The sequence below is a fragment of the Nycticebus coucang genome, chromosome 22 (genome assembly GCF_027406575.1).
Source record: "Nycticebus coucang isolate mNycCou1 chromosome 22, mNycCou1.pri, whole genome shotgun sequence".
NCBI classification, from domain to species: Eukaryota; Metazoa; Chordata; class Mammalia; order Primates; family Lorisidae; genus Nycticebus; species Nycticebus coucang.
The window spans coordinates 5108732-5134331 of record NC_069801.1 but is presented as its reverse complement, the minus strand read 5'-3'; the positions used below and the strand labels follow the sequence as shown (position 1 = coordinate 5134331).

General features: G+C 56.1%; 1 protein-coding gene across 11 annotated transcripts in view; it reads right to left on the bottom strand.

The window, feature by feature from the left end:
* LOC128574629 (calmodulin-binding transcription activator 1) overlaps nt 1-25600 on the bottom strand; it is a 759325-nt gene that overhangs the window by 71806 nt on the left and 661919 nt on the right. For 9 of the 11 annotated variants that reach the window (XM_053575459.1, XM_053575460.1, XM_053575461.1 and 6 more), the window contains 4 exons: nt 14234-14374; nt 10907-12753; nt 5568-5694; nt 1154-1288 (listed from right to left, as the gene is read on the bottom strand). In XM_053575459.1, the coding sequence (XP_053431434.1) occupies nt 1154-1288; nt 5568-5694; nt 10907-12753; nt 14234-14374 (2250 nt within the window). Of the gene's footprint in view, nt 1-1153; nt 1289-5567; nt 5695-6801; nt 6919-10906; nt 12754-14233; nt 14375-25600 lie in introns of those variants that run through there. The other 2 variants (XM_053575472.1, XM_053575469.1) reach the window with 2 other exon arrangements.

Below are 25600 nucleotides of genomic sequence, written 5' to 3'. Positions count from 1 at the left end.
CTCAGTAAAGTGTCCAGGGCACACACCCAGGCCAGACATCCTCCAGCAGCCGGCAGCAAGTGGCAGTCAGAAGCGAGAAGGCGAAAGGGCTGCTATAGGTGGGGCAGGGATGCTGAGAGACCTGACTTCTGCAGGGGACCCCAGCTTAGCTTAGCCAAGACCCCAACATTCTGGCTTGATAGGCCTCTGGCAAGGTACTTCACCTCTGTGGGCTGTGCCAATACTGAGGTCGTGTACAGGCATTTGGTCTACCATATCCTCCCAGTGCAGAGGGCAGCCTGGGCTCAGACCCTCAGGCATTGGCCAAGTTGGGGGCCTCCTGCAGCATTCCCAGGGGTGGAAAGGCAGCTTGACCTTGGCGCCCCTGCTCATCTTTGGCAGCTCTTCTCTGCAAAGCCTCTGTGGCCTTGAGGGGATGGGTGGAGCCAACACTCATCACTCTAGGGAGCCCCCGCCTCTCCTCGGCCAGCAGGCCCTGCCTGCTCCCGTTGAATCCACTGGGTTTCTTTGTCCCTCCACCCTCTGCCACTACCACAGCCCTGAGCTTGTCTCAGAGACTGTAGAGGGCAGAGGTATAAGTAAAAACAGTCAAGAAGCAGGGGGTGACAGGCATTTGAGGGCTTCCCAGAGAAGGTTTGGCAAGTTAGCCCTTAAAGGCAGAAGCAGTCAACATGAAGTTCTCCCCATCTAGGCCTCCAAAATTAGCCCAGGCCTGAGCCGCTTCTTCCCAAAGAGGCCTGGGGCTTGGCAGTGGCCTCAGGAACTTTCTTTGCTTCCAGGAAGCCATGGAAACAGCCCTAGAGGGGCACAGCAGGTGCCTGGGATCTGTCCCAGAGGGGCCTCCTAAGCTCCCTGAGGGCCTGATAGGCCAATCAGACCACCCAGCAGGAGTGACAGCCACAGGCCAGGAGCTCACATCATTCTGTCACAGGGAGCAGAATGAGAGCGGGGCCAGCCAATGTCCGGACACAGGCTGCCCAGAGCACAGACGCACAGCCTGACAGTAGGGACCTGGCCAGCCCTCCTTCGGCAGACACTGTAGCCCTCCCCACTCCTTTCTGGGTGCTTACTCTTAATTCACACTGTGTGCATAAGGCCCCCAAGTGCCCCCCTCCCTCAGTGCCTACCAAGGTGACCACGGCGCTGTTCTTACCGTCCAACGACAGCCAATCGTGCTGAGAAGAAGGGAGTGTGGGCAGGGCCCGAGCTTTGTATTCAAACACCACTGAGTTGGAGATGATCTGGTTGTTGAAGGCAACTTGTAGGGTCACTAGACCAGTATCATGGGCTGAAAGCAAGAGAAAGAGAGGTCAGGTCAAGCGGTGGGTGGGCACCCCACAGACTGGAGAACCACACAAGGGCCTGGAATGCCCCACCCTTGATAGGTTAATGTCCAACCCTCCTCACTCCCAGCCTATGCCTGCTCATTCCCCAAGGCCCACATGCAATGCTGCTGCTTCTAGGACCCTTCTTGGGTCCCCCCAGATCCAGCCAGGTGCCCTGTAATCAATCCCTGCTTCTGTATTGTACCTGTCAGTTTAGTTTGTTCCTCTGCTCCCTGGTGGGGGCAGGAACTGAGTGTATGGTACAGATCGACTGATTGAGTAAAGAAACAAGTTAATGAATGAATGCTCTTCCATCCCTGCCCCATGGCTGCTTGACTTCTGCCCTCTTCCCATCCATCAGGTACAACTTCTGTTTGGGGCTTCTCTGTGCTTAGATCTGTTTCACCTTTTTCTACAAGCTTGTGCTGACTCAGTGAAAATGGCATTCCATACATATATATTTGAGACAGAGTCTCACTATGTCGCCCTCAGTAGATTACCATGGTGTCACAGCTCACAGCAACCTCCAACTCTTGGGCTTAAGCAATTCTCTTGCCTCAGCCTCCCAAGTATCTGGGACTACAGGTGCCTGCCACAATGCCCGGCTATTTTTTTGTTGCAGTTGTCACTGTTGTTTAGCTGGCCTGGGGTGGGTTCAAACCTGCCAGCCTGGGTGTATGTGGCCGGAGCCATAACCACTGAGCTACAAGTGCAGCCCCATCCCATATATTTTTACAAGTTCTGCTTCCCAGTTGAAAAGCAAGAGCTTCAGCTATGCCTCACTTACTCTGGTTCAAAGCCAGGGTAGGATGCTTTGGACCCAGTGGGTGCTGAGCCAGGGGTGCTAGTGCAAAGGTTGAACCTTCCTCCAATGATCAGAGAAGAAGCTTCTGGAAGGCTCTTATGGGTCTCAGCGGTAGCTCTGAGGGTTGAACCCTACCCAGGGTTCACCAAATACTGTATGTGCTGAACACATGAGAGATGTTCTCACGGTGGCAGAGGCTGCCACTCCCTAGTTACCTGCGCTGATGTCCTGGGGGATGGCCCCAGACTCCCTGCCTTGCCACAAGTCCTGGTAGATGTCAGGGTTACGTGGCCTCTGCCCTGCTTTTCTGGAACACCAGGGCCATCCTAGTACGGATTTCCAGGAGAACACACACGGGGATCATGTTACTGTTTGGGCTCTTGGTTGTCAGAAGCTCACAGAGGTGAGGAAGCTGTCCAAGTCAGTCACACTGCCTGGGGCTGCATAAAGCTCCAGCCCCACTCCTCCCCCAGGCTCTCTGATACAAATCCCACTTCCAGTGGGAAAACCACTCATTCTCCAGCAGCTCCCATTCATCCTAGATGCATGAAATAACACAGCAGCCACCCTGCCATCATCTCCAGGGCACTTTAGGAGTTACTGCCTAAGGGTGACAGTGGGGTTTTCCCCTGTGCTTTGCCACCTCAGCTCCAGGTCATAATCTGAACCAAGGGGCTCTGTAGTAGGGGTTACCTAAGACCTCTGAGGTGTCTAAGCAGGGATCTCCAGCTAAGTTCAGAACCTCCCACAGCTCTGCCAGTGTTCCCGGGCAGATTTCCAAGCTTGTGGTCACTGGCCTTTCCGGTGGAAAGGAAGGAAGGGCAGCGGCGGTTCATGTCAACCGTGTGCCCTCTTCCCAAATCATTCCCAGCCCTGAACTGACTGGTGCTCACAAGCCTTTGAGCTCTTCATTGTGTTGAGGCCTGTTTGGTTCTGGCTTCAAGTGGCTCTTCCTTCAAGTTCAGCCTCACATTCACCTGGGGAGATGGACAGCTGAAGTTCCTAACCAACCAGCACAGTCTCCTGGGGCAGAGGTTGGTTCATGTAACTTGTTCCTCCTTGGACTGGGAGCTTCTTGGAACCAGGGCCCCAGTTAGGGGCGGGGTCTTATACTTTGCTCTCCTCCAGACCTCCTCTGTACCTAGAGACAGGGGCTACTCTACAACTATTTGGCAAATCAGGAAACGAATGGATGAATGAATCAAGAAATACCTCCAGTGCTGTTTTAGGAAGTGACATGTTTCAATTTGGGCCTCAAAACAAAGATACCCAAAGGAAACTTCCTTGGGGGGTTATTAGGTATAGACAGAATGGCACCTTAGCTAGGGGCCCGGCTCTCAGTCAGCCTCAAGCCTTGTGGCTTCTGGGTCCCAGGTCCCAGACTTACTACGTCTAACACAACAAGCCTGACTGACTGGGCAGAGACTCTGCCTGCCAGCTTTGGGAACCATGAAATGCTCTAGGACCAGAAGAACTGCCTGCTGAGACCTCAACAGACCTGGCACCCTCTCTACACTCCCCCTTGGGAAAGAAAGCTCAGGGCTCATTGACGCACATTTTCATGAGCTGAGCACCTGAGCAAGGTACTTCAGAAAACTTCTCTCACCTCATAGTCTCATGCATCTGGTGGGCAGTTTTCAAAGATGTAGAAATTGAGGCCCAGAGAGGTCAACCACTGAACTAGAGTCACATGGATGGTTTCTGGCTTATCTGGGATGGCCCCAGGTGTGGCTGACCGCAGCCCCCAGGATTCTGCAGGTCCTGGCCTGGGACACCCACCAGAAGCACACAGTGGCCAGTGCTCTTATTTTGGAGGGGTCAGATAACTGAGGACAGGCCTGAACAACCCTGCCCTGGGTCTTCAGCCAGGCAAGAACCAGGAACAGGAAGTGGGGTCTATTTTTAGGCCAGGCGAGCCCCATTCCAGCAACAGGTGACAAGTGGTCTGTTTAATACCAAGCAGCCCTCTCCCTTATCCCTGCTGGGGCAGGGGCTGCCTTAGCCGTGCACAGCCCTGACCCAGCCTGGCTGGCTTCCTAATTGGCTGTGCTCCAGGCCCAGCAGGGCTGCTGGGAGCCCAGGAGGCCAGGCAGGCAGGGACAGGAGACCAGCAGGGGTGGGGGCTCCCTGGGATATTTGTGGTGAAGGAGGCCTTGAGTTCAAGAAAGCTTGGCCCACCCCCTGCAGCCGGAGCTTCCTGCTCTGGGGGCTGCAAGAGACAATTGAGAGGGAGAAGGAAAAATGCTCTCTGTGGGCTCAGGAACCCCAGGCTGGGTGCACAGTTCAAGAGGAAAGAAGGCTGAGGTAGCCAAGGCTCAGAAGGGTGGCCAGAAGGATGCCGGGGCTTGCCTAGAACTGGCCTGCTCTGCCTCTGCCGTTGGGGACCCCTGCTCGCCCTCCCCTCTTCTATGCCTGGCCTTCTCCATGGAGCATTGTCTTCTCTGCAGGCTCCCTGGCTTTGTGTGATGAGGGTGGGTCTCTCTGCCCTCTGCGGCCCCTGCCGCCTCCTCCCTCTCTCTTGCTCATTGCTGGGGCCATCAGGGCAGGCCATCCCTAGAGCTCTTGATGCTCAGCCAAGGGGTCCTCCTGACACCAGCCCAGGGAGCTCTAGAAACTCATGCACTCTTTTGCAAATATTCATCCTCTGGGACATGCTAGTACTTCGTGAGCCCTGGGGGTATAATGGTGAACCAACAAAGACACAGTCCCTGTGTTTACCAAGCCAACAGGCGTGATGGTTGGAGGTCCAGGAGGAGCTGACCAGAGAGGGATGCCTTATTAAGTAGATAATGAGGACACCCTGGGGAAGGGGAGAGGGTCAGAGCCCCAAGGGACAGCACAGAGGGACTCTTAACTGGGTTTCCTTGGTAAGGGTCATTGAGCCCCCAAATTAGAAGCAAATCGTGTGCATGTGCCATTTTTAGGCACAGAGAAGATGGCTTAATGACATTCTCAAAGGAGTTTGTGCTGTTTATTCTTTGTCTGACACCTCCTGGCCCCTACTCCTCCCTTCACCCTTGCAAGGTCTTCTCCTTCTTTCCATAGCCTGCTCCGTGGATTGCATCTCCTGGGCTTGGTTGGCCTGGGCCATGCAGGCAGGTGCAGGAGAGGGGTCTGCCTTGCTGCAGGAGTGGCTCCTGGCCAGGCCCCTCTGCCTGCCAGTTTCCCGTGCTGGCCATTCCTGTGTCTATCACCTGTTTTTTTCTTGCTCCAAATAGTTCCTACATCATGTGCTCTTCAAAATGCCAGCCCTGTTTGATATGCAGCCCACAGGCCAACACAGATGACATTCTAATGGACCACCTGGGACCTACTTCTTCACAGCCGAGGAAACCGAGGCCCAGAGCAACAGGGTGACTTACTTAAGGTCACCCCAAGGCTGACTCCAAGCCTGGTGCTCCGTGGCCTCCACACCCTCCTGGGGAGTGGCCGCTCACCTGGGCAGTAGCAGCGCAGCACCCCGGGCTGAATCAAGGACGCTGGTACTGATATCTGGTCGAACAGGCAGCTGTAGTTATTGCTGGCCTCCTGCCACGGGCCTGTGATGAGGACCTTCACTCCTCCCTGGAGGGTATAGAGAGGGGGACAGTGATGGTGCCACTGAGGGAGGCAGCACAGGGAAGGCCCCTGGGCCCACACTTCTTAGATGAGGGTCGGCACCCCCTTATGTTGGTCAAACATGCATATTCCTAGGCCCTTTCCTCTGGGATTCTAGTAAGCCCAGGCTTTTGAGAACCACTGCTCCAGGACTACAGGAAAAAGAGGGTTCCCAGTTCCCCTTCCCCACCCTGGGGAAGCCCCAGGTGCCTTCCTCAATTGGTCCAACATGCACGCAGCAGCTCTAATCCCTGAACCTCTCCTGCATAACTCAGCAGTTCTAGGCAGAAAGGAGCAAAGAGTTTTTCAAACTATTTCAGCCTGTGATGCACAGGTCAGGTGGGACCCCAGGAAGGAAGCAGAGGAAAGAGAGGGACCTGCTCTGTCGCTGGCTTGTAGGCAGACAGAAGGAACTCCGTGTTTTGGAAACAGGTCTGGGCAACTAAGTGTCAGCCCAGGGAACCGAAGTTCTTGTGGGGACTTGAGGAGAGCCCCAGGAGCCCCAGGGTGTGGCGATGGCAGGGGAGGGGCCCAGAAGGGGTGGAATAAAGGAGCTCTATGAGAAAGGCCGCAGAAAGAGAACCGGCGAGAAGGGCCGGCGCTGGAGGGGCCAGGACTGCCTGGGAGCTGAGCGTGAGACTGAGGGCTGGGGGCTGGGATGGAGTGGGGCCTGGGCATTGGTTCCTCCCGTCGAGGGCACTTGCTCTGTGCCTCTGCCCGGCTGCTAGACCAGCCCTCGCCCCACAGCAGGCAATTGGCTGGGAGGGGCCTTGACTGCCTTCCTCAGAGCCAGAAGAGAGGACCCCGCCCCCAGGGACCCCTCCCCGCCCCGCCCAGTCGCCCAGGAACCCCGGAGAGGCTCGGGGGCAGGAAAGCGGCAAGAAAGGTTCAGACACTCCCTGACCTGAAGCTCAGACCAGCCCAGGGTGCGGCAGGGCACAGGGCAGCCCCACGTCACGGTGCGCGGGGCAGTCCTGTGTCCTGGCCTTTGTTCCCGCTTGGGGACTAGTAAGAACATTTCCTCTCCCTCCAGCGGGTCCGAGGTGGACCATGCGTCTTAGGTCCCCTACTTACGGCGTAGCAGGGAAGAGGGGCTGGTCACTCAGAGTACAGAGGGTGGGGGGCACTGGCCTCTCTGGCTCTCCTGGCTAACCTTGGGCGGCCCCACCCTCGAGGCTCCATCCACCCCACCCCCAGACCAGTAAACACCTTTCCCTGCAGGGGGGCGGCAGCTGCGCAGGTCGGGGGGCGCGCCACCTAGTGTCCAGGCTGGAGAAGGCGCGAGGCGCGTCTGGAGATGGGGAGGCGGCAGGGGTGCGGAGCAGCCTGGAGCCCCTCCCCAGCGAACCCTCCCACGGCTGCCAAAGCCACGCATTCCTGCACGGCCTCTCTTGTGCACCCATCCCGTCCCTGCCTTGAAAGGACCCGCAGCATCCACACGGAGATTGCTCCTGATTCTCCCCACAACGTTCCTGGACCCCAGACCTGGCCCCCGGCTGGCCTGGGGTCAGGGGTCGGAGGTGGAGAGGGATCCTACTTCCACCTCCAAAGGGCCTCTGCCAGGCTGAACGCCATTCGGTCTGGGGCGACGTTGGAGGGGTCACCTTACCGCTAAACAACCAAAGCTTGGGGGCAGGGGAGACAGCTCAGGAGCAAAAGCAGGAGGCCTGCCTATGCCTTTCAGTAGCTGTGTGTCCTAAGGCAGTGGTCCAACCTCTCTGGTTGTCATTTGGTGTCAGGGGCCCTGCTGGCCCCAGCATTCCTCGGTTCGGATCTATGGCTTTATGGGGAGATTTGGGGCTCTGTTGGAAGTGGGAGGGGGCAGGAGTGGGTTCCTGGCTGGGACCAGAGCCAGGTAGACAGGTGTAACCCAACTTTGGGATGTCTGGAAGCTCCAGAAAGTCAGCTCAGAGCATCGTCCTCCCTGGATCCTGGGAAGTGGAAGAGCAATGGCCTCAAAAGGCCACAGACAGTTACTACATGAGGAAAAAGGGGAAAAAATAACCCTGATCAACAGCTGCGAGCGTGGAGCTGGGCTGCTGTGGGGAACAAAGAACGGCAGAAATTGCTGGATCACATCAGGACCTTCTCCATGGAAACCACCACAGGAAGGCTCAGCATCCATCAGTTCCAGGGACAGTTCCCATGGCAACAGCTCGCCTGGCTGCTGCTCTGAATCACTTGTGATGCTTGTGGCTCTAACTGCAGCCTCTTCTGCCTGCTGCGCCAGGAGTGTCAGTGGCAGGAGATGACGAAGGAGGGTTTGGGGTGGGAGGGGGCACTAAATGCCATCTGAGGTCTCTACGCCCAGGGCATGCTGAGAGTCCAGACTTCTGATGCAGCCAGGGCAGATGCTGGGGCACAGGGGGCTTCTCCTGGTTATGTGTGTGTCCATGTGTGGATCTGTGCATGTTGGTGACCAGCTGCAGCTGGAGGTGAAAGGGTGGACAGAGCAGAGGAGAGCTGGGAGCAGCCCATGGGAGGGAGGGACACTCAGAGAAGAGACAGCAACATAGCCTGGCCATGGCATTTCTGCTGCGTGGATGCCTGGGAACCACCCAGGTTTAAAGCGGGGAGAAGATGCTGGGTGACCGTTTAGGAGTGACATATTTGCAGACTGGAGAGCAAGGCAAGGGCTTTCATGCCTGGCCACAGAGCCCTCCCTGAGTTTGACAGAGCCTGGCTAGAATGGGTTCCCAATGCAGGAGGCATGTGGATTGGATGAGGGGCAAATGGGAGACCTGGGAGGGCAGAAGGTGCTGCCTCCTGTACAACCAAGAGGAGGAGGGGTGGCTCCTGCTGTGGTGGGGGGACAGTGGCCTGGGCGGGAAAGGACAGCAAGGAAGAAGGGGCAGGTCAGAGCGGCCAGGGCCTCTGAGGCCTCATGTTGAAGCCACATTGGGCTCCAAAGGGACCAGCTGGGTGGCATCTATGCATTTTGCACATCAAATTGAATTTGAGTCGCTTTTGTTTCTGGGTAGCTGGAAGCATCCAGGGTTCTGGAAAACCAGGGCTGGACGCTCCCCCTGCCACCACCCAGACTGCTTTTGCTTTTCCTTTCCTAGGCCGCCCTCGCGTGGTGAGCGGCTGAACTGACTTTCTCTAAGAGTTTAGGGATCCACAGGCGGGAAAAGAACACAGAAGGCCAAGCCTGCTAAGTCTGTCAGACCCAATGGGCCCAAGGACCTGCATTCACAGGGAAAAGGCTGAGCTGGACCTCTTAGCTCCTGCAAGACTCGGGCTCCAGGGAGTCTCTAAGCATCTCAAGGACCAAAGAACTAGGAATGCTTCAAAGCCACCTCCTCTCAGCCACTTATAGATAGGGAAACTGAGGCCCAGAGGGTCAGGTCTCAAGGGGCGAGGACCAGAAGACAGCTCTTTTTTTTTTTCTTTTTTTGTAGAGACAGAGTCTCACTGTACCGTCCTCGGTAGAGTGCCGTGGTGTCACACGGCTCACGGCAACCTCCAGCTCTTGGGCTTATGTGATTCTCTTGCCTCAGCCTCCCGAGTAGCTGGGACTACAGGCGCCCGCCACAACGCCCAGCTATTTTTTTGTTGCAGTTTGGCCGGGGCTGGGTTTGAACCCGCCACCCTTGGCATATGGGGCTGGTGCCCTACTCACTGAGCCACAGGCGCCACCCCCAGAAGACAGCTCTTGAATCTTGGCTCTGACTTCCCACTGCACACCAATCCTAGCCCCCACCCCACCCCTTTGTAATTGCTTTTTTAAGCCCCATGGGCTCAAGAGAGATAAGATACACAGCTGGCCTGTGTGGAGGCTGGGAACTTTGGTGGGAGCTGTAATGATGCTACTGAGTTCAGTGCTGCTAATAGGAGCAAGGGTCAGAAACAGGGTCATTCTGGGCCACACTAGGAGGAAGGCGGTGGGTGGGCTCTAACTAATGGAGGTGGGACCTAGAGGACTGACAGAAGAGGCAAGGGCTGTGCTGAGCACTTTCCTTGCTTAGTCCTTACAGCAACACAAGGAAGTATTGTTCCAATTTTAGAGACAGGAAAGGAAGGGTGACCTTGACCAAGGTCACTGGATAGTAAGTGTGGAGCCAGGATTTGAATACTGACCTACCAGCCCTAGCCTTCTCCTCCTAACCATATACATCTGGTGGTTGCCTCTGAATTTCCAAAAGCAAGCTGTAGGCAGCAGCTGTGCAGTCTAGACCCCTGCCTTGTCTCCAGGCCAACTTGTCCTAAGGCTGGGCCACTACGTGGAATGATATGGAATCTTTCTGGGGATGAGAGAGGACATTTATACATAGATTTTCTTAGCTTTGCCAGAAGGGAAAGAGGCATTCCTCCCTTAGTATTCTGTAGCAGCCCTCACCCTGGCTTCTAGTGAACAGCAGCAGCCATGGGCAGCCACCCCCTGGGGTGCAAGTGTCAGATCAGGCCCCATGGTAGATAGATTGCTCCCTGAGCACCTGGCAGGCTTGGGGGGTTGGTCAGACAGCATGTGTCCATGTGCATTGGGATACTTAGGGAAAGCCTAGACCACTCTGTCCCCTTTCTTTGCTATTCTGCTCAGGAGAAAAAGCAAAGATTCCTCCTTGTGCCCCTGAGGCAAGAAATCCTGTTCTTTGGAGCAGTGGTTCTCAAAGGGAGGGAGGGGCCCACAGGTTGGAATCCTGCATCATAGGACAGGGGCTTGATGTTGCAGAGGGCCAGACTTGCTTGGAAAGAATCTTAAGGATGACTGCTCAGAAGCTCTGCCCTATTCCGTGTCGATGAGAGGTTGTTCTGTTTGTTCTTGCTTGACTTAGTGACACAAAATAAGAGCAGTAGATAAACATGATGTACAATGGCAATTTTCAAATGTTTTTAGCAGGCCTGAGACCCATTTTCAAAAAAAAAAAGCAAAGCAAAGCACAGGTAGACTGTTTACACATAAGCCAAGAAACAGCAGACTGCTCTGGCAGGTGCTACAGTGGGGTGGGGGGATATTTGCCTTCAAGGACACCCTGGTTTTTAAGCTACTTGCTCCCGTGAAGTTTGAGCACCGCTGCTCGAGTGCTGGAGGAATTCCAAGTGCCCTGGGGATGGAGGGACAGGAAATCCTTGTCTTTACAGTCCAGAGCTTCATCCAAAGGCCAGCCACATGCAGTGAGCATCCCTTAGCTGTGTGACTGCGTGGGGGCAGGTGATGGGAGTGGTGGCGGCTGCTTACCTCGGGGTAAGACCACTCTGGGGAGTAGTCGGTCACCATGAACACCCGTCCACTCTGCTGCAGCATCCCCAGGGTGCCCTGGGCCGAGGCAGCTGAGACCACCTCTGCGACGTGCATGTAGGCCATGGTGCTGGCCCCGGCCTCTGCGCTGCTCAGCTGCAGGTTCCCCTGCTGGGGGCTGCAGCAGGGAATGCACATCTCCGCTTGTGTGAAGGGGGCACGCACCCCATCTTCTGACTGTGAGAGCGCCGCACTGTCCCCTGACACCAGCTGGTGCCCATAGATGGTCCCGCTGCCCCCCTCCACGGAGATGAAGTCATTGATCAGGTCAGAGAACTGGTTGCTGAAGGAGATATCAAAGTGGTCCAGGCTGAGCTCCATGTTGGAGGCGTTGCCAAGGCTGGGCTGGGCCACTGGGTAGAGTCCCTGCACCACATTGCCTGGGAGGATGGGGACTCCGCCGGCACTGCGGATCACCCCATTGGTCTCGGGCTGCAGGTAGTGCTCAGAGCTACAGGACTGCAGCTCCCCAGATTTGAGGAGTACCTCGCCCCCTTCTGCTGCCTGTGAGGTCTCCATGGTGACCTCCCCTTCGGCTGTCATGGTCTGGAAGTTGGCCTGGAACTGCATGAGGTGGAGGGAGGAAGTGGACTCTATCCGCGTCTCCACGTGGCCACTGCAAGAGCTGGTCTGGGACGAGGCTTCTGTTTTCACTGTGGGCATCACAAAGGTGCCCCCAGAGTCACTCAGGCTGCTATGGGCATTTTGCTCGAGGGGAAGGGGTTTGCTGGCGTCCTGCAGGAAGAAGCTGGGGGAAGGGGTCTGGTGGATGTGGGGGCTGTGGCCTGTCTGGCTGAAGCTGGACGTGTAGTCCTTGTTGGAGTCTATGGCACTGAAGTCCATCTGCTCCAGGGTGGTGCTGGGGCTCAGGCCACCACCCGATGGCAGAAGGCTGGAGCCGGCGGTCAGGGTGAGGGAGCCGGACGCCGAGGCCGCCGCAGAGGAGGAGTATGCTTCTTTGGCCATCTGCTGCTCAAAAGAGGTGTCCTCAGTCTTAATCTCCTTAGTGAGGACGGTGGTGAAGCTGAAGCCTCTCTCCACAGGTGGTGAGTGCCGGACGTTGGTGCTGACCATCTCGGCTTTCAGGCCTCCGCCCCCGTACGTCTGGCCCTGCTTTGGGTTATTGAGGAAACAGTCGGGGTCAAAGTTCATAGTGGTTTCTGGAATCTTTCGGCCACCATCGAGGGTGGTGGAGAGGACCAGCTCTTCAGACACGTTGGCGGGCAGCATTGACAGGCTCTCTGAGCTGCCCGTGGTGGGGAAGGCAAACTTGTGGCCATCGGAGCTCACAGCCAGAACGAGGCCCTGAGAGGCGTCGGGGGAGAGGAGGTGGTGGTTGGGGCCAGCGGTGGGGGACATGGTGTACACAGCCTCGTTGGTGACCTCCGACATGAACACTGTGGCGCTTTGGGACAAGCTCCCCATCACGGAGGCCACCGCCATGCTGGACACGCCGGTGACCACCGGGCTATCCACCATGTCTGGGTCACTGTTGAGCCCGCTACTGATGGACACTGGGGAGCTCTGGGTGGTGTCGGGGACCTCCACCTGGTTGGTGGAGGAGACCTCCGTGCTGTTCTGGTGCAGCAGCACGGGCTTGGCCACCTTGCCGTTCCTCTTCTCACGGCCCGAGCCCTTGCTATGGCTGTGTTCATGCTTCCCCTCAGACACGTCGTTGTGCTGCACCTCTGAGTGGCTCCCGTACCCCCCTGTCCGTGGCTCAACCTTCGGCGAGATGATTCGGTGTTTGGCACTGTTACACTTGTGGTGCACACTGCTGCCTGCTCCTGCAGAGATCAGAGCGCACACACACACGCACACACACGCAACATGCACGCATGCAAAGAGGGAGTCAGAGCTGGGACTTCAGTGGACCCTGTCTCTGAGCAGCTGGGACCCTAGCAAAGTCCGGGTCCCACTCCTTAGATACGCAGGGTCTCAGACCCACTTACCCAACCCCTGGGGCTCTCCCACAGCCTATGTGATCGTTCTCCATATACTGGGGCCTTTATCTTTGATGCTCTTTTCATATAGGAATGACAGCATCCTGGCATGTGGAAGTCAGGAAGGAGAAAGTGGAGAGGCTGCCACCAGCCAGGGAAGTCCCCTCCACTGTCACGGACCACTCACCTGGCTCTTGCTGGCCAGAAGGGCTCAGCCCAGGGACGGTGGCTGTGTGCCTACCACTTCCCCTGACTTCCCACACCTACTCAGGCCGAGCCATGTTTCAGAAAGCCTGTCCTTTGGGTGCTCCAGGGGGAGCCACTCATGGGGACTGGCAGTCAGAGGTCAATGGCAGGTGGACAGAATATACTTCCTGGATCAGCTCTCAGGCCCCAGCGCCAGAGAGGGCTTCAGATCCTGCCTCAGAGGCAGAAAGGTATGTAAGCCTGGGGCTGTCCTCAGCTATCTGGGGGGGACAAAAGTCCTAAGTTCTAACCTGGAACAAAGCCCTAACCCTCTTAGTTTAGAGGCAGAGAAGAAAAATTCCTCAGGAGCAGAGCACTTCTGAGTGCTGGAGAGTCCTTGCAGCTCCTCTGGACCGGCAGGCCAGGACGGCTTTTCTCTCCCACTCCGTCTGATATTTTCATTATTTTCATTCCATCTGATGAGGGTCATTTTGCTTTTGATAAAAGGGTAAATTCTCCCCGATCTTGTTACACAGTCCCACCACCAAGATTCCTAAATGCATGAGGACTTCACAGAGAAGTGACATGACCCTTTAATGGAAATATCTAATTAAGGCAGCCAAGAGAGTGGAGAACGCACATTTCAAAGCGCAAATACCATTATCAGAGAAACAGCCACATTAGGATGGAGAGTGCCAGGCGCTTGCTGCTTGTGGCGGAGATACAGATTGAGAAAGAGGAGAAGCGGGTGTGGCTCTATTGAGGATAGGCAGATCTCCCTGGAATGCCAGGATCTAAGACTTGGGTTCCTGCTGAAGGTGCCAGAGATGTGGGTCCTGGCAGGCACCTACAGTGGACAGACGGAGGCCTGGGGCCCCAAACCTCTTCACTTTCCAACTCTGCTCTTGCCCCATTCCTGGAGGGAGCTGCCTCTCTGGAAATTGCTCCCTCTTGCCTGGCCAGCAGTGCGGGGCAGAACGCTGACTAAGGCGCCTGCTGTGTCTGTCCTGGTAGTCGTGGGTTGCCCCAGGATGGCTCCCTCTTCCCTCTCTAGATATCATGGCCACCCCTGTGGAGAAGCCCATCACACTGCCTGGCAGGGCCCCACACCCTGTGTGCCCCAGGAGCCCCGGCTCACCCAAGCTGCCGGTGCAGAGGCAGTTGTGGGTCCGTGGCTGGGGCTTGGTCTGGTGGCTGTCCAGAATCTGCTGCACCAGCTGCTCCACTGAGAAGCCCGAGCTGCTGTTGCCGTTGCTGCAGGTCCACTTGATGCCGTGGACTGCGGAGAGAGCGGTGTGGGTAGTTAGAGGCATGGGGTGGGGGAGGGGGGTGGGGGGACCCAGACCCTCACAGCCGAGGGTAGCCCCCTCTCTGCTGGAAGGCTGACTCTGGGGGTGACCTGCTGAGCATGTGGGAGGAGGAAGAAGGGCAGCCAACCTGCCTCTGCCTCTGCCTCTGCCGGAGGGACCTCGAAGCTGCACCTGCCCCTGCTGGAGCTGGAGTCATGGGGAGTTCAGGCCTCTTCCTCCCTTCCTGTCTTCCCTGCCTTGAGTTTTGCTTTTGTTTTCCGAAAGTCTGAGTGCACCAGACGGTGGGTAGGAGCTTCCATGGGAGGCTGAGGGACCTCCCCAGGCTGCAAGCACCTCTTGACACTCAGAGGATGGAGGTTGGTGGGTTTAGGGAGTAAAAAGGACCAGGCTCTCTGCAGGGGAGGAGGTCCCCCCTGGAGGGGAGAGCTTCAGCTCCTGCCCTCACCAGACTTCTCAGCCTCAAAGGGAACGCAGCCCAAGGGCCTGTATGGCCCAGACAGTGGGTGCCTCAGTGCCCAGTGCTGCCTGCCACCCCCTATACTGTTGCAGTCCCTGGAGTTGGGGTGCTGAACCCAGAGTGGGTAAGCTCTACTGCTGCCGGACAGGGTGGGGGCTCACGTCTACACTGCTCTGCCCAGCTGAATGTAGGGGCTGAGTCTCATGTCAGCTCTCTGGTATTCCCCATCCTCAGCTGGAGTGGACCTGGCTAAGAGGGGCGGAGCCCTGAGCCCAGCATGTGGCCCAGCTCCAGTGTGGCTGGGCTCCCGTGGGGCTGGGCTCTGGAGGCAATGAGGCTGCAGCCCTTGGCTGAAGCCATTGCCCGCGGTTTTACTAATACAAGAGCAATTTCCTTCCTCATTTGGCCACAGATTCTAACATGTGGACTCCATGCTGACCCTCGCAGCTCCTGCCCTAGCTCTGAAGGGTCCAAAATGCAGTCACTAGGGGAGCTGGGTCGGTCTCAGACCTGTCTAGGTTTTGATCTTGCTGTGCAGATTCGGGCAAGTCACTCAGCCTGCCTGAGCCTCAGTTTTCTCACTGTCAAAATGGGAGTATAATAACAGTTCCTGCCTCACTGGTTATCCAGGAGGAAATACCATTTACAAGCCTGGCACTTTGTGTGTGCCCAACAAAGAGTGCCTGTTGTTTTAACTGTTACTGGTGATGATGGTGATGACTGAGACAAAACTCAGGCAAGGCTGGTCCTGCCCTGGGGCTTGGGTGACCTTATGGGGCCAAGCTTAGGAAAGGAAGCAGGAAGCCTCTTGCTGTGAAAACCCTAGATAGCTCAACCCTGGAAGGCTGGGGGGAGCCACATCTCATGTCTTTCAAAGAAAAGGACCCATATGTGAGGGTTGGGATTTGGCCAGGACACTTGTAGGGAGCTGGTTTCCTTCTTGGTGACAGCTGCCCACCTGGCCCTGGTGTTTGCTCACTTTCCAGCCCTTTGCTCCTCTCTGATGAGGCCCAGCCTTCTGGACCTTCACCTGTCCCCAGAAAGACCCAGATTCTGATGAGTCATCCAGAGGAAATGGATAGGGCACAGCTGAGCTGCTGGCTTGGGCTCCCTGGAGGACTCTCTGGCAGCCCCAGAAGAACTTTATTCTCGCTGATTTGGGTTTATGGTTCTCCCTGCTCACCTCGTCCCCAGCAAGGGAAACCCCAGGCCAGACATTTTTAAACCTCATCATGGTTACAAAGCTCTTTTCTCAAATAAGCCCAGAAATCCAACGTGAAAGGCAGAGAACAGCAGAAGCGACCTGGTGGGGGCAGGCTTGCTGTCCTGTCTCTTGCCCAGGGCCCTCTTTGGCTGAGGACCTTTCCAAACTCATTCTGCAGATGAGAAAACAGAGGCTCAGGGAGAGGAGGCGACAGCCCGTGTCACCCTCCGGGGGCCACAGGGCAGGGTTTGGGACTGCCCTCTGCACCACTGCACATGCAATGGCCGGTGCCAGCTGTCTGTCCCCTACCCTGGCTTTGCCCAGGCTTCAGCTTGGAGATTCTGATGTCATTGGTCTGGGGAGGCACCAGGTTTTTTTTTTTTTAATGCCATTAGAATGGGGAACCCTCAGCTCTGTCCTGAGCCTGAACTCAGCAGGGACTGCAGGTTTGAGAGCAGAAACACCTGCAGAGCTCATCAGCACTGCCACCTGTGGGGACTCAGAGCAGATGTCCCTTGCAAAGCCTGGCCAGAAGTTCTCCAGGAAAACCCCCACTGAGTGTGAACTTGGCTGTGTTGGGTAGAAGACTGTTCTCAGAGCAGTCCTACCTCTGGCTTCTGGCCTCCTGGCCACACCCTATTCAAGGTCCTTGGGTCTTGGGGCTGGGGGCTTGTGAATCCCTGGACTGGCAGAACCTCCTGGCATTTCTGGTCAGGGGCCCCTGTTTACTGACCACTACTACTGGGGGCAGGTTGTTCTTCCTGCCCCTTGGGGGAGGGGTGAGGCTAGGGCTTTCTCTGTCTCTTATTCACTGCCTTATGTTGTGAAGGTTACACGATGAGAACCCAGTGAAGGGTGACAGATTGCAAGCAGAGTTTCTGGATGCTTAATGCAAATCACCTACTGTCTTGGCACATGCAGTATGCAGATCGTCCCCTCCCCCTCAGGGGTTGGGGATAGGGTGGGGGAAAAGCCCCCTCCTCTGAGGTGGCCAATTGTTAGCACTGAATATCAAATACCATCAAGATGGCTTTCAGCATGTCATGCTCTGCTTCCCCCTTGCAGTGAATCAGTGGGAAAGCAGATCTCTATAGGGAGAAAAGCGCTTTCTGAAAGGAGGGTAAATGACACCAGCAGCGGCCCCTTTGGCGGTCCCTCCCCCTTTCTAAAGCAGCACAAGAGAAGCTTCCTGAATAGTACACTGGGTTGTGTGACCTTCCCTAATGTGTAAGGTCATGGCATGTTGTGAAAAGGAGGGGGCACAGAATGAGAGAGAGGCATTCATTCCCAGAGAGGTAACCTCCCTGTGGCTCTGGGTCATATCTGCCCTCAGTGCAGGGCACTGGACTCCTGGTTCCCGGCATGGTTGGCTGCCTTGCCAGGCCCAGCGGTGGTCCCAGGGCCACTCAGGGGATGGAGAGGAATCCATGTCCCCAGGAAGGCTGGGACAGAGGAAGCAATGGAGAGAGACAAGCGCAGGGGCGGGGTGGGAGGAGCCACAGGACAGGGGCCCCGGGATGGCCACACTGGCCACTGGGAAGTGGGTGCTGGACTCCATAAAGGGTGCCCTCCTGCAGCTGCCCTGGGACCCACAGGCCGGGGGACTGCGTTGTCGCAGATGGGGCTGGCTGCAATGCAGTGTGGGTGAGGACTGTTCCATTGAACTAAAGCTGGGGTGGCTGCCGCAGGATCCCAGGACCCACTCCAGCATGGACCTGGGCAGCTGTAGGAGATGTTTACCCTAATCGCAACCTGCAGAAGGCAGTGGTGCTTCCACTAATATGAATAATCAAAATGAAATCAATGACAACAGCATGTGGGCCATGCTTTGGAGAGCATCTTCTGATGAACAATTTACCCAAGAGGCGGCCAACCGCCGGGAAGAGAGTAATTGAGATCTGGAAGAGGGCTGGGGGAGAGGGTGGGGAGCTCACCCCCATGCAGGGCAGGCCGCCAGCGAGGGCCTCATGGGTTGTGGCTGTTGCAGCCCGGGCCCCTGGGAAGAAGTGGGGAGCTTCGGCTAGGCAGGCTAAGCCTGTGTCCAGACAGAGCCCCTACTTTCTTCCATTATGAACTGAATTGGGCCCCCCAAAAGTCGTGAGTCAAAGCCTAACCCCTAAAGGGACTATATTTGGAGGCAGGACTTTAAGGAGATCATAAAGTTTAAAAGAGGTCACATGGGTCCTAATACAACAGGGCTGGACTCCTTAAAAGAAGAGGAAGAGACACCGGAGGGGACCGAGAAAAGGCCACAGGAGGACACAGTGAGAAGGTGGCCGTCTGCAAGCCAGGAAGAGCAGCCTCACCAGACACCAACCTCAGTGTCACTTCGATCTTGGGCTTCCAGCCTCTAGAACAGAAAATGCTATTGTTAGAGCCACCAGTCTGCAGAGCTGTTATGGCAAAGTCTTAGTTTGTTCCATGCTGCTGAAACAGAACACCACTGAGGGGTAATTTAGAAATGAATGGGCTCGTGGTTCTAAAGGCTGGGAAGCCCAAGATCCAGGTACTGGCATCTGGCAAGGGCCTTCTTGTTGTCATCACATGGTGGAAGGTCAAAGGAAGAGAACCCATTTGCGGGAACCCTTTGTATGGTGACAGTTATCTGTTCACTAGAGTAGAGCCCTCACGACCTAGACACCGCCCATTAGGCCCAACTTCCCAGCACAGTTGCATTGGGGATTAAATTTCGACCTGGATTTTGGGGGGGACAAACATTCAAACTGCAGCAGGCAGCCTGAGCAGACTAGTACATGGGGGCTCAGGCCTTCCCCGCCCCTCCCCCGGCTCCTTGGTTGAAGGCCCGCAACCTCCTGAGAGACCACCCTGTCCTGTGCACAGCACGTGTGTGTGTATGTGTGTGTGTGTAGTTCAAGGGGCCCTGGCATCAGGGGCTTGCCAGAATCCCACCCTTCTTCCCAGCACAGCCCAGATCAAACCCCACCTAGACCTACTAAATCAGAAACCCTGGAGATGGGGTCCAGCATCCTTGTCTTAATAAGCCCTTCACGGGGGTTCAAATATACACTCAAGTTTGAGAACTATTGGTATAAAGGCTACACCTTTACCTTCCAATGATCCTCTAAGGCACTCTATCTCATTTGATTACTGTAAAATCTAAGACTCAGAGAAGTCATGTCTGTGCTCAAGGTCACACAGCTGATAGATAAGGTGGAGGTGAGGAAGACTTGCGGATTCAACATCTTTTCACCGAGTGACTTGCCTGCCTGCGTGCCTCCCAGGCCCAGCTTCTTCTGGAGGAGTGAAGGCAGTCTGGACGCTGATCCGCTCAGTGGGCAGAGGAGGAAAGCTTCCCTCTCTTCAAGAGGTGGAGGTTCACAGCCTTGCGCAGTGAGGAGAGCCTATTTCCTGCAGCAGAATCTGGGGCTGGCACCAGTGCTGCCCAACTGAGCTGGATGGCTGTCGCAGCAGCACCAGGCTCACTTTGTTTGTGGTATCAGTAGGAGGCAGAGAATTTGAAGTCCCTGGCTCTTTTCTCTTGTAATTTTCCTCACTTAGGGGCCAGGCCAGGTGAGCAGTCAAGCCCGAGTGAGTGGCCGTTCAGCTGGCCAAGCCCCCAGGCCAGAGCAGAAGGAACTCTCCCATCAGCCTCCAAGGGGAGGGTCTGATGGCATCGGCTGGTGGGAAATCCAGAGTGAGCTAGAGAGGAGCGGCAGGGGGCCCAGGGCCACCATCTCAGGGAGGCTGAGGTGGCCATGGCAGTTCAGTGTTTGGGCCTGTGCACTGCGGGTTCCTGCAGGTATGTCCCGGCCTCACCGTGGTAGGCTGGCGTGCCTAGGCAGGGGTGCTTTTAGGGGAAATTTCTATGAAAGACAAAGAACCCAATTAAGGGCTTCATTCTGGATAGCACAGGGTTTGCGTGGGCAGTATTGGCTCCAAGACAGGGCCTCTTGGCTTGGATTTCCCGTCACTGGGAGTGAGACGGGGGTGTGGAGGGGACCCACTGAGTGACAGCCTTTGGGGGCTGAGGGACAGCTTCCTTTTGGTTGTCTGTGGAAGCCACAAACTTTCATTTCCTGATGTGGCTGCCTATTTACCAGTGGAACTTTCCTGAAGGGCAGGGCGGACCTCTGAGCTCAATGCCCTTGAGTTGGCTACGCATCACTCATGTCACTGTCCCCCATAAAGATAAATGGACACCACACCTCAGAGTCTGGTTTGGTAGCATGCATAGGAGATCTGAGCAGGCCAGGGTGGAAAGCCCCGAGTGAGAGGATGCTTTCTGCTCTGAAAAGGATTTGGACAAAGAGTCAGAAGGGGGAAGTCTGGAAGCTCTCCTTGGCCCACCAAGGCCTTGGGAAGTGGGCGGGAGCCAGCTGTGTGCCCCCCTTTGCTCTGCAGGGCAGTAATTTCTGGAAGGATGACAGGGTAAGTCCGGCTGGAGTGTTGGTCACCACGGTAACACCACAGGCAGCACCTGCTGGAATTGACATTTGGCCTTTCTTTGCAGGGGGGAGCGATTCCTTGGTTCTGTGGTAAGCAAGTGATAAGGACAAGTGGCAGTGTCCTTGTCCAGAGGGTTGTGGAGGTCCCTTCATTCTCCTTGGCCTGTTCATCTTTCGTCCCATCCAGGGACCGACCACCCAAGAAGGATCCATACCGAGAGTGACCATTTGACTCACAGAACCAGGTCACCCTGGGAACTGAAAAGGGTGCTGCGTCGTTTGTCCAGGCAGTGGTAAAGACAACTGGGAGTGACTTTTGGGTCCCCCCAAGTTGTTGACACTAGGCCTGTCTCCATGGCGACAAGGTCAGTGGGAAACGGCAGCTGGGTTGGGCTAATTTTCACCGTATTCTTGTTGACAGGAGCACAGGCCCTGCTTCTGATTTCTTGGTTCAACTGGATGAAATTTTCATTAGATTTAACGTCTCATATCCAGACACCCACGTACTATTCAATTTCCCGATCTCACCACTCAACTCTCATTCTCCTATTGGTCCTGAGGACAAAATTTGCAGAAATCTCATTTCAAGGAGTGCAGAGGCTCAGCGGGGACAGGATGGAGTGGGTGCTTGTGTGTGTGGTGTGGGGTGTATCTGCTGTGTTCCTGATGAGCCTGGGATGTGGGGCTTCAAGGTTCCCCATTTTACTAGGAGGTGCAGGCTTCGATCCAGTGTCACACATCCTCTGGGAAAAGGCAGAGGATGAGGGCCCAGCAGAAAGCCTGGGTGTTGAGAACTTAACCTGGCCATCTCCCTTCAGGCAGATGGGCCTCAGAGGTGAGGTGCAGGGAGGGAGCAAATTGCTGCTGGCCAGTGACTCCAAGGCCAGGAGATGCATAGCATGGGGGACGGCATGCCCTTTGCCTCTGCACTTGACCTCACTGGACAGCTCCAAGCTGCTCAGTGACATAGAAAGTGGCCAGATGTGGCATGTCAGAGCTGCCCGGAGGCTCTCAGAATATCCTCCTGATTGGATAAGTGGCATCGTTACCAGGCTGGGAATTCTTCCCACCATAGGAGCAGGGATATACTAGGATTTCTGATTGTCTAGAAACATGACAAAAGCATTTAGCAGGAAGGGAAGAAGCTTTGATCATACCTCCACATCCAGGAGCCACGTGGCCCCTGGTATCCCATTCTCCCAGGCCCTGGCAGGGGCAGAGATGGCGGGGATGAGGGAGTGACCTGCTGTCTGTCCAGCCTCTCTAGGCTCTTACCTCTGGTGAGACTGCCCTAGGACTCTCTGTTTGGCTGCCCTTCAGGTGTCTGGAGGGAGGCCGCTCCCAACTGCGTGGCCTAGAGCTTTTGACTTTCAGAGAGGCTGCAAATCTGAAGATCTACTTGTTGGAAATACATTCTAAATTTAACAGACCCACTGCCTGGAGATGAGCAGGGCTCAGAATCAGCTCTGGGTGGCAGTGAGGACTGAGACCCAGGCAGCACAGACGCCTCCCCAGCACCGACACAGAGGGCTCCATGAAAGCAGGGACCCATGTAACAGCAGGGGGTGAGCAGTGCTGGAGTGGCCCTGAGCAGGGAGAGGCAGGAAATCCAAAGGAGTATTTCTCTTCCAGCCCTAGGTGGGGCTGGCTGAGCTCCATAAGATGTAGCCTGAGGGGGGAATGAACATTTGCAACAGGACCCTGGATTGTGATACCCACTGGATGCTCTCAGCTGGCTGCTCCCATGCCAGCAGGTCCTCCCCAGCCCCTTCCATGCTGTCCCTGCCATCCCTGACTCCCGTCCTGTGGACACAGGCAGGGAGCAGGGCCTCTGCTGTTTTGGACAGAGCTGCTGTCCCTGACCCTGGGCCTGCTACAGGAACATAGAGTTACTTCCTTTGGTGGGACTCCGGTGTGACTTCTCACAAGTTTATGTCAGCACATGTCTGGCAAGACCCCATGGTGTGCTGGCCCTGACCCAGCTGCAAACCAGGGCAGCCTCTAGGGTGAAAGTGTAACCGGGGGCCTATGGAAGGACACCCAGGAATCACAAACCCAATTCTCTATACATGTTGTGGGGGACTGCCACCCTCTGGGAGAGTGTCCAGTCAAAACTTGGCAGCGCCTCCAAGGTTTGTCTCCTTCCCTCCCAGATGCGACTTCCGAGAGACCTGAAAGGTGTTGGTCCTGCTCTCCAGCACGGAGCTCCTTAGAAGGCCTTTTTCTGGAAGCTGCTTGAGGCTGGGGTTCCTCAAAATGTGTGGTCCTGGGGACCCCAGCATGAGAAAAACCTCAGATTCCTCTGGCACATTCCAGACCCATGGATCAGAATACGTGGGGAGGGCTTAGGGCTCTGCTCCCTAACACCCTCCTGGTGTTCTGGCTGCTTTTGCTGCCTCTGCTCAGGCACTGCTAGGCTTTATGGCTTCTGGGCACAACGGTGCCTGGATCTGCCTGAGCCCGAGGGACAGGACAGCCCGGAGGGAGGGTGGGTGGGTGCCAAGCCCACTCCTGATTTTTTGTCCTCAATTCTATCCTGACAGTCTCACCTCAGAGTTAGAGACCCTTAAAAATGCTTCTGAGTAAACACTGCTGGCCAGAGAGAAATCCTCCACCCCTTTCTCATGATACATGACCCCCAGCCCCCCATGCCACACCCAAAGCTCCATGGGGGGAACGTCCTTGCAACTTTTCAGCTAGCTGTCCCTCCTTCTGCACAAGCTCTGTCTGAGAACTAGGCACATATCCCCCAGTCAGGGGTGAGCTCCCAGTCTCTCCTCCCACTGCCAGCCAGGTGGTGTCTGGGCAGGACAGAATAAGCTGATGGCAAAGGTGGGGCCTTTCCCCAGAGCCCTCTCCTGCTTGTTCCAGCCCCGCAGCAAGCCCCAGCGCCCCCATCCCCAAATCACAGAGCAGTCCCCTGACAGGTCCTGACAGGCCTCCCATCACATCTCAGATGCCACATGCAGGGCAGGGGTGGGACAGTGCCCCCTGCCTGCGGGTTCCCACTGGACTGTGGGGAAGTCCGCCTCCCCCGCAGCGCCCCTCTCGGAGCCGGTTGCTGCCACTGGCCACCAGGTGGCGCTATCGGACCAGGAACCGGTTCAGTGAGGCCGCGGAAAGGAAAGCCTGTGTTGATTTTACTTCTTGATACTCTATAATCACCAGGATTACAATCTAAGCAAAAAAGCAAAACAAATAAACACAGCCCCCCTCACTGGATCTTTGGTCTTTGTCTGAAAAATTACAATAAAACAAAAGATGCATAGAAAATACAAGCCAAGGCTTGGGTGTTAGCAACAGCCAGGGCCTGGTGGGCAGGTGCAGGCAGGGGTGGGGGCTCTGGGCCTGGGGGTTCCATGGGCTTCTGTCAGGGCTCCTAGGAGGCAGGGGGCTGCTGATCAGCCTGCTCTGTTGGATTCCTCTGCCACTGCAGCCACTGCTCAGCCACCCTGGCCTCTTCTAGGTCCTGGAACTCGCAGGGTCTTGCAATGCTGGGCTTGCAGGAGCATGGAGAACAGAGTAAGACCATTTCTCAGAGCTGTGAGGGGCCGAGACCGTGGCTCCCAGCCACACCAACAGACTACAGATGAGTAATGACAGCCTACTCAAACCCCACACTTGGCCCGACTCACCATGGCCTCACTCTAACTCAGTGCGGCCTCCTCCTCCAATTCACCAGGGCCTCCATCCAACTCACTGTGGCTTTCACCCTCAATGCACCACGGTTTACACCCCCAACTCACTGTGGCCTCTATCTCTAATTCACCATGGTCTCCACCCTCAACTCACCATGGTGCTACCCTAACTCACTGTGGCCTCTATCTCCACTCACCAGGGCCCCCACCCCAACTCAGGGCTGCCCCCACCTCAACTCCTGTGGCTTCCACCCCAACTCCTATTCCTCCCACCCCAACACCTGTGGCCCCCACTACAACTCACGGCTGCTCCCCACCCTCAACTCACTGTGGCCCCTACCTGTAACTTACTGCCACCCCCACCCCTAACTCAGTGTGGTCCTCACCCCAACACTGTGGCCCTCACTCTCAACTCGCTGTGGCTTCCACCCCCAAACCACTGCGGCCTCCACCCTAACTCACTGCTGCGTCCACCCTCAACTCACTGTGGCCCTTACCCCAACTCACTATGGCTTCCACCCTAACTCACTATGGCCTCCCCAACCCACAATCATTCCCACCATGGAGGTGAGTTTGCCTTTGGAGAAATCATTATAGGTAGAGGTGCTGGAAAAGTAAGCGCCCCTGCCCTTGTGAGCTCACAAGTGTACCCACATTCATGTGTGGCAAGGGCTGCTGTGCTCATATGTGTGGGAGCACACATTGGGGTGGCTGCAGGCTTGGCACTGTGCTGATTCCATAGGCTGGCTGCCGCTTTGCCCAACCAGTGCTTGACACTTGCCCCAGATGCCTCGGGACTCTGTGAGGACAGAAGAACTCCAGAGAAGGCAGTCAGAGCGTAACCACACCCAGAGGCGGCTGGCAGAGCATGACCTTTGGGGCCATCAAGATCTGATGTAGGCCCAGGCCTTGGTCAGGGCTGTAGGATTTCTGGCCAACGACCAGGACACTCTGAGAGCAGCCTCCAGGTGGAGATAATGGGGCAAGGTCACCCTTTGGGGAAGGACTCTGAATGCAGCCTACAAGTCTTGCTTTTGTCCCTCACTCTGGATGGTACAACCTCGTCTACTGCTAGCTGGGAAATGACTAGCCTGCCCATCCTCGCCCAGGCTTCCAGGAAATGGGGCTGGTGCTCAGAGGTAGAGGATCGGCTCCAAGGGAACTGGCTCCATCTGGCTCCCTGTAGGCTCAGCTAGAGCCTAGGTGGGAGGTTTGAGGCGGGGGGCTAGAATCACTGTGGTTCTGAGCAGCCAAAGATCACTAAGCAAGTTTCCTGCCATCCTGGCAGTGCTGGGGCACAGGAAACTTCCTGGAAGATCAGTCCATTCCACTCAAAATCACCTCTCAGCGGCTGCTGTGGGAAGAGAGGAGCCCTACCTAGCTCCCTGCTCATGTGATGGGAGTTTACTGGGTACAAAGCTGGTGTTCTCTCAGACCAGTTGCATTGAGATAGACTCCAGAATTTACAGACTGAGGAATACTGAGCTTTA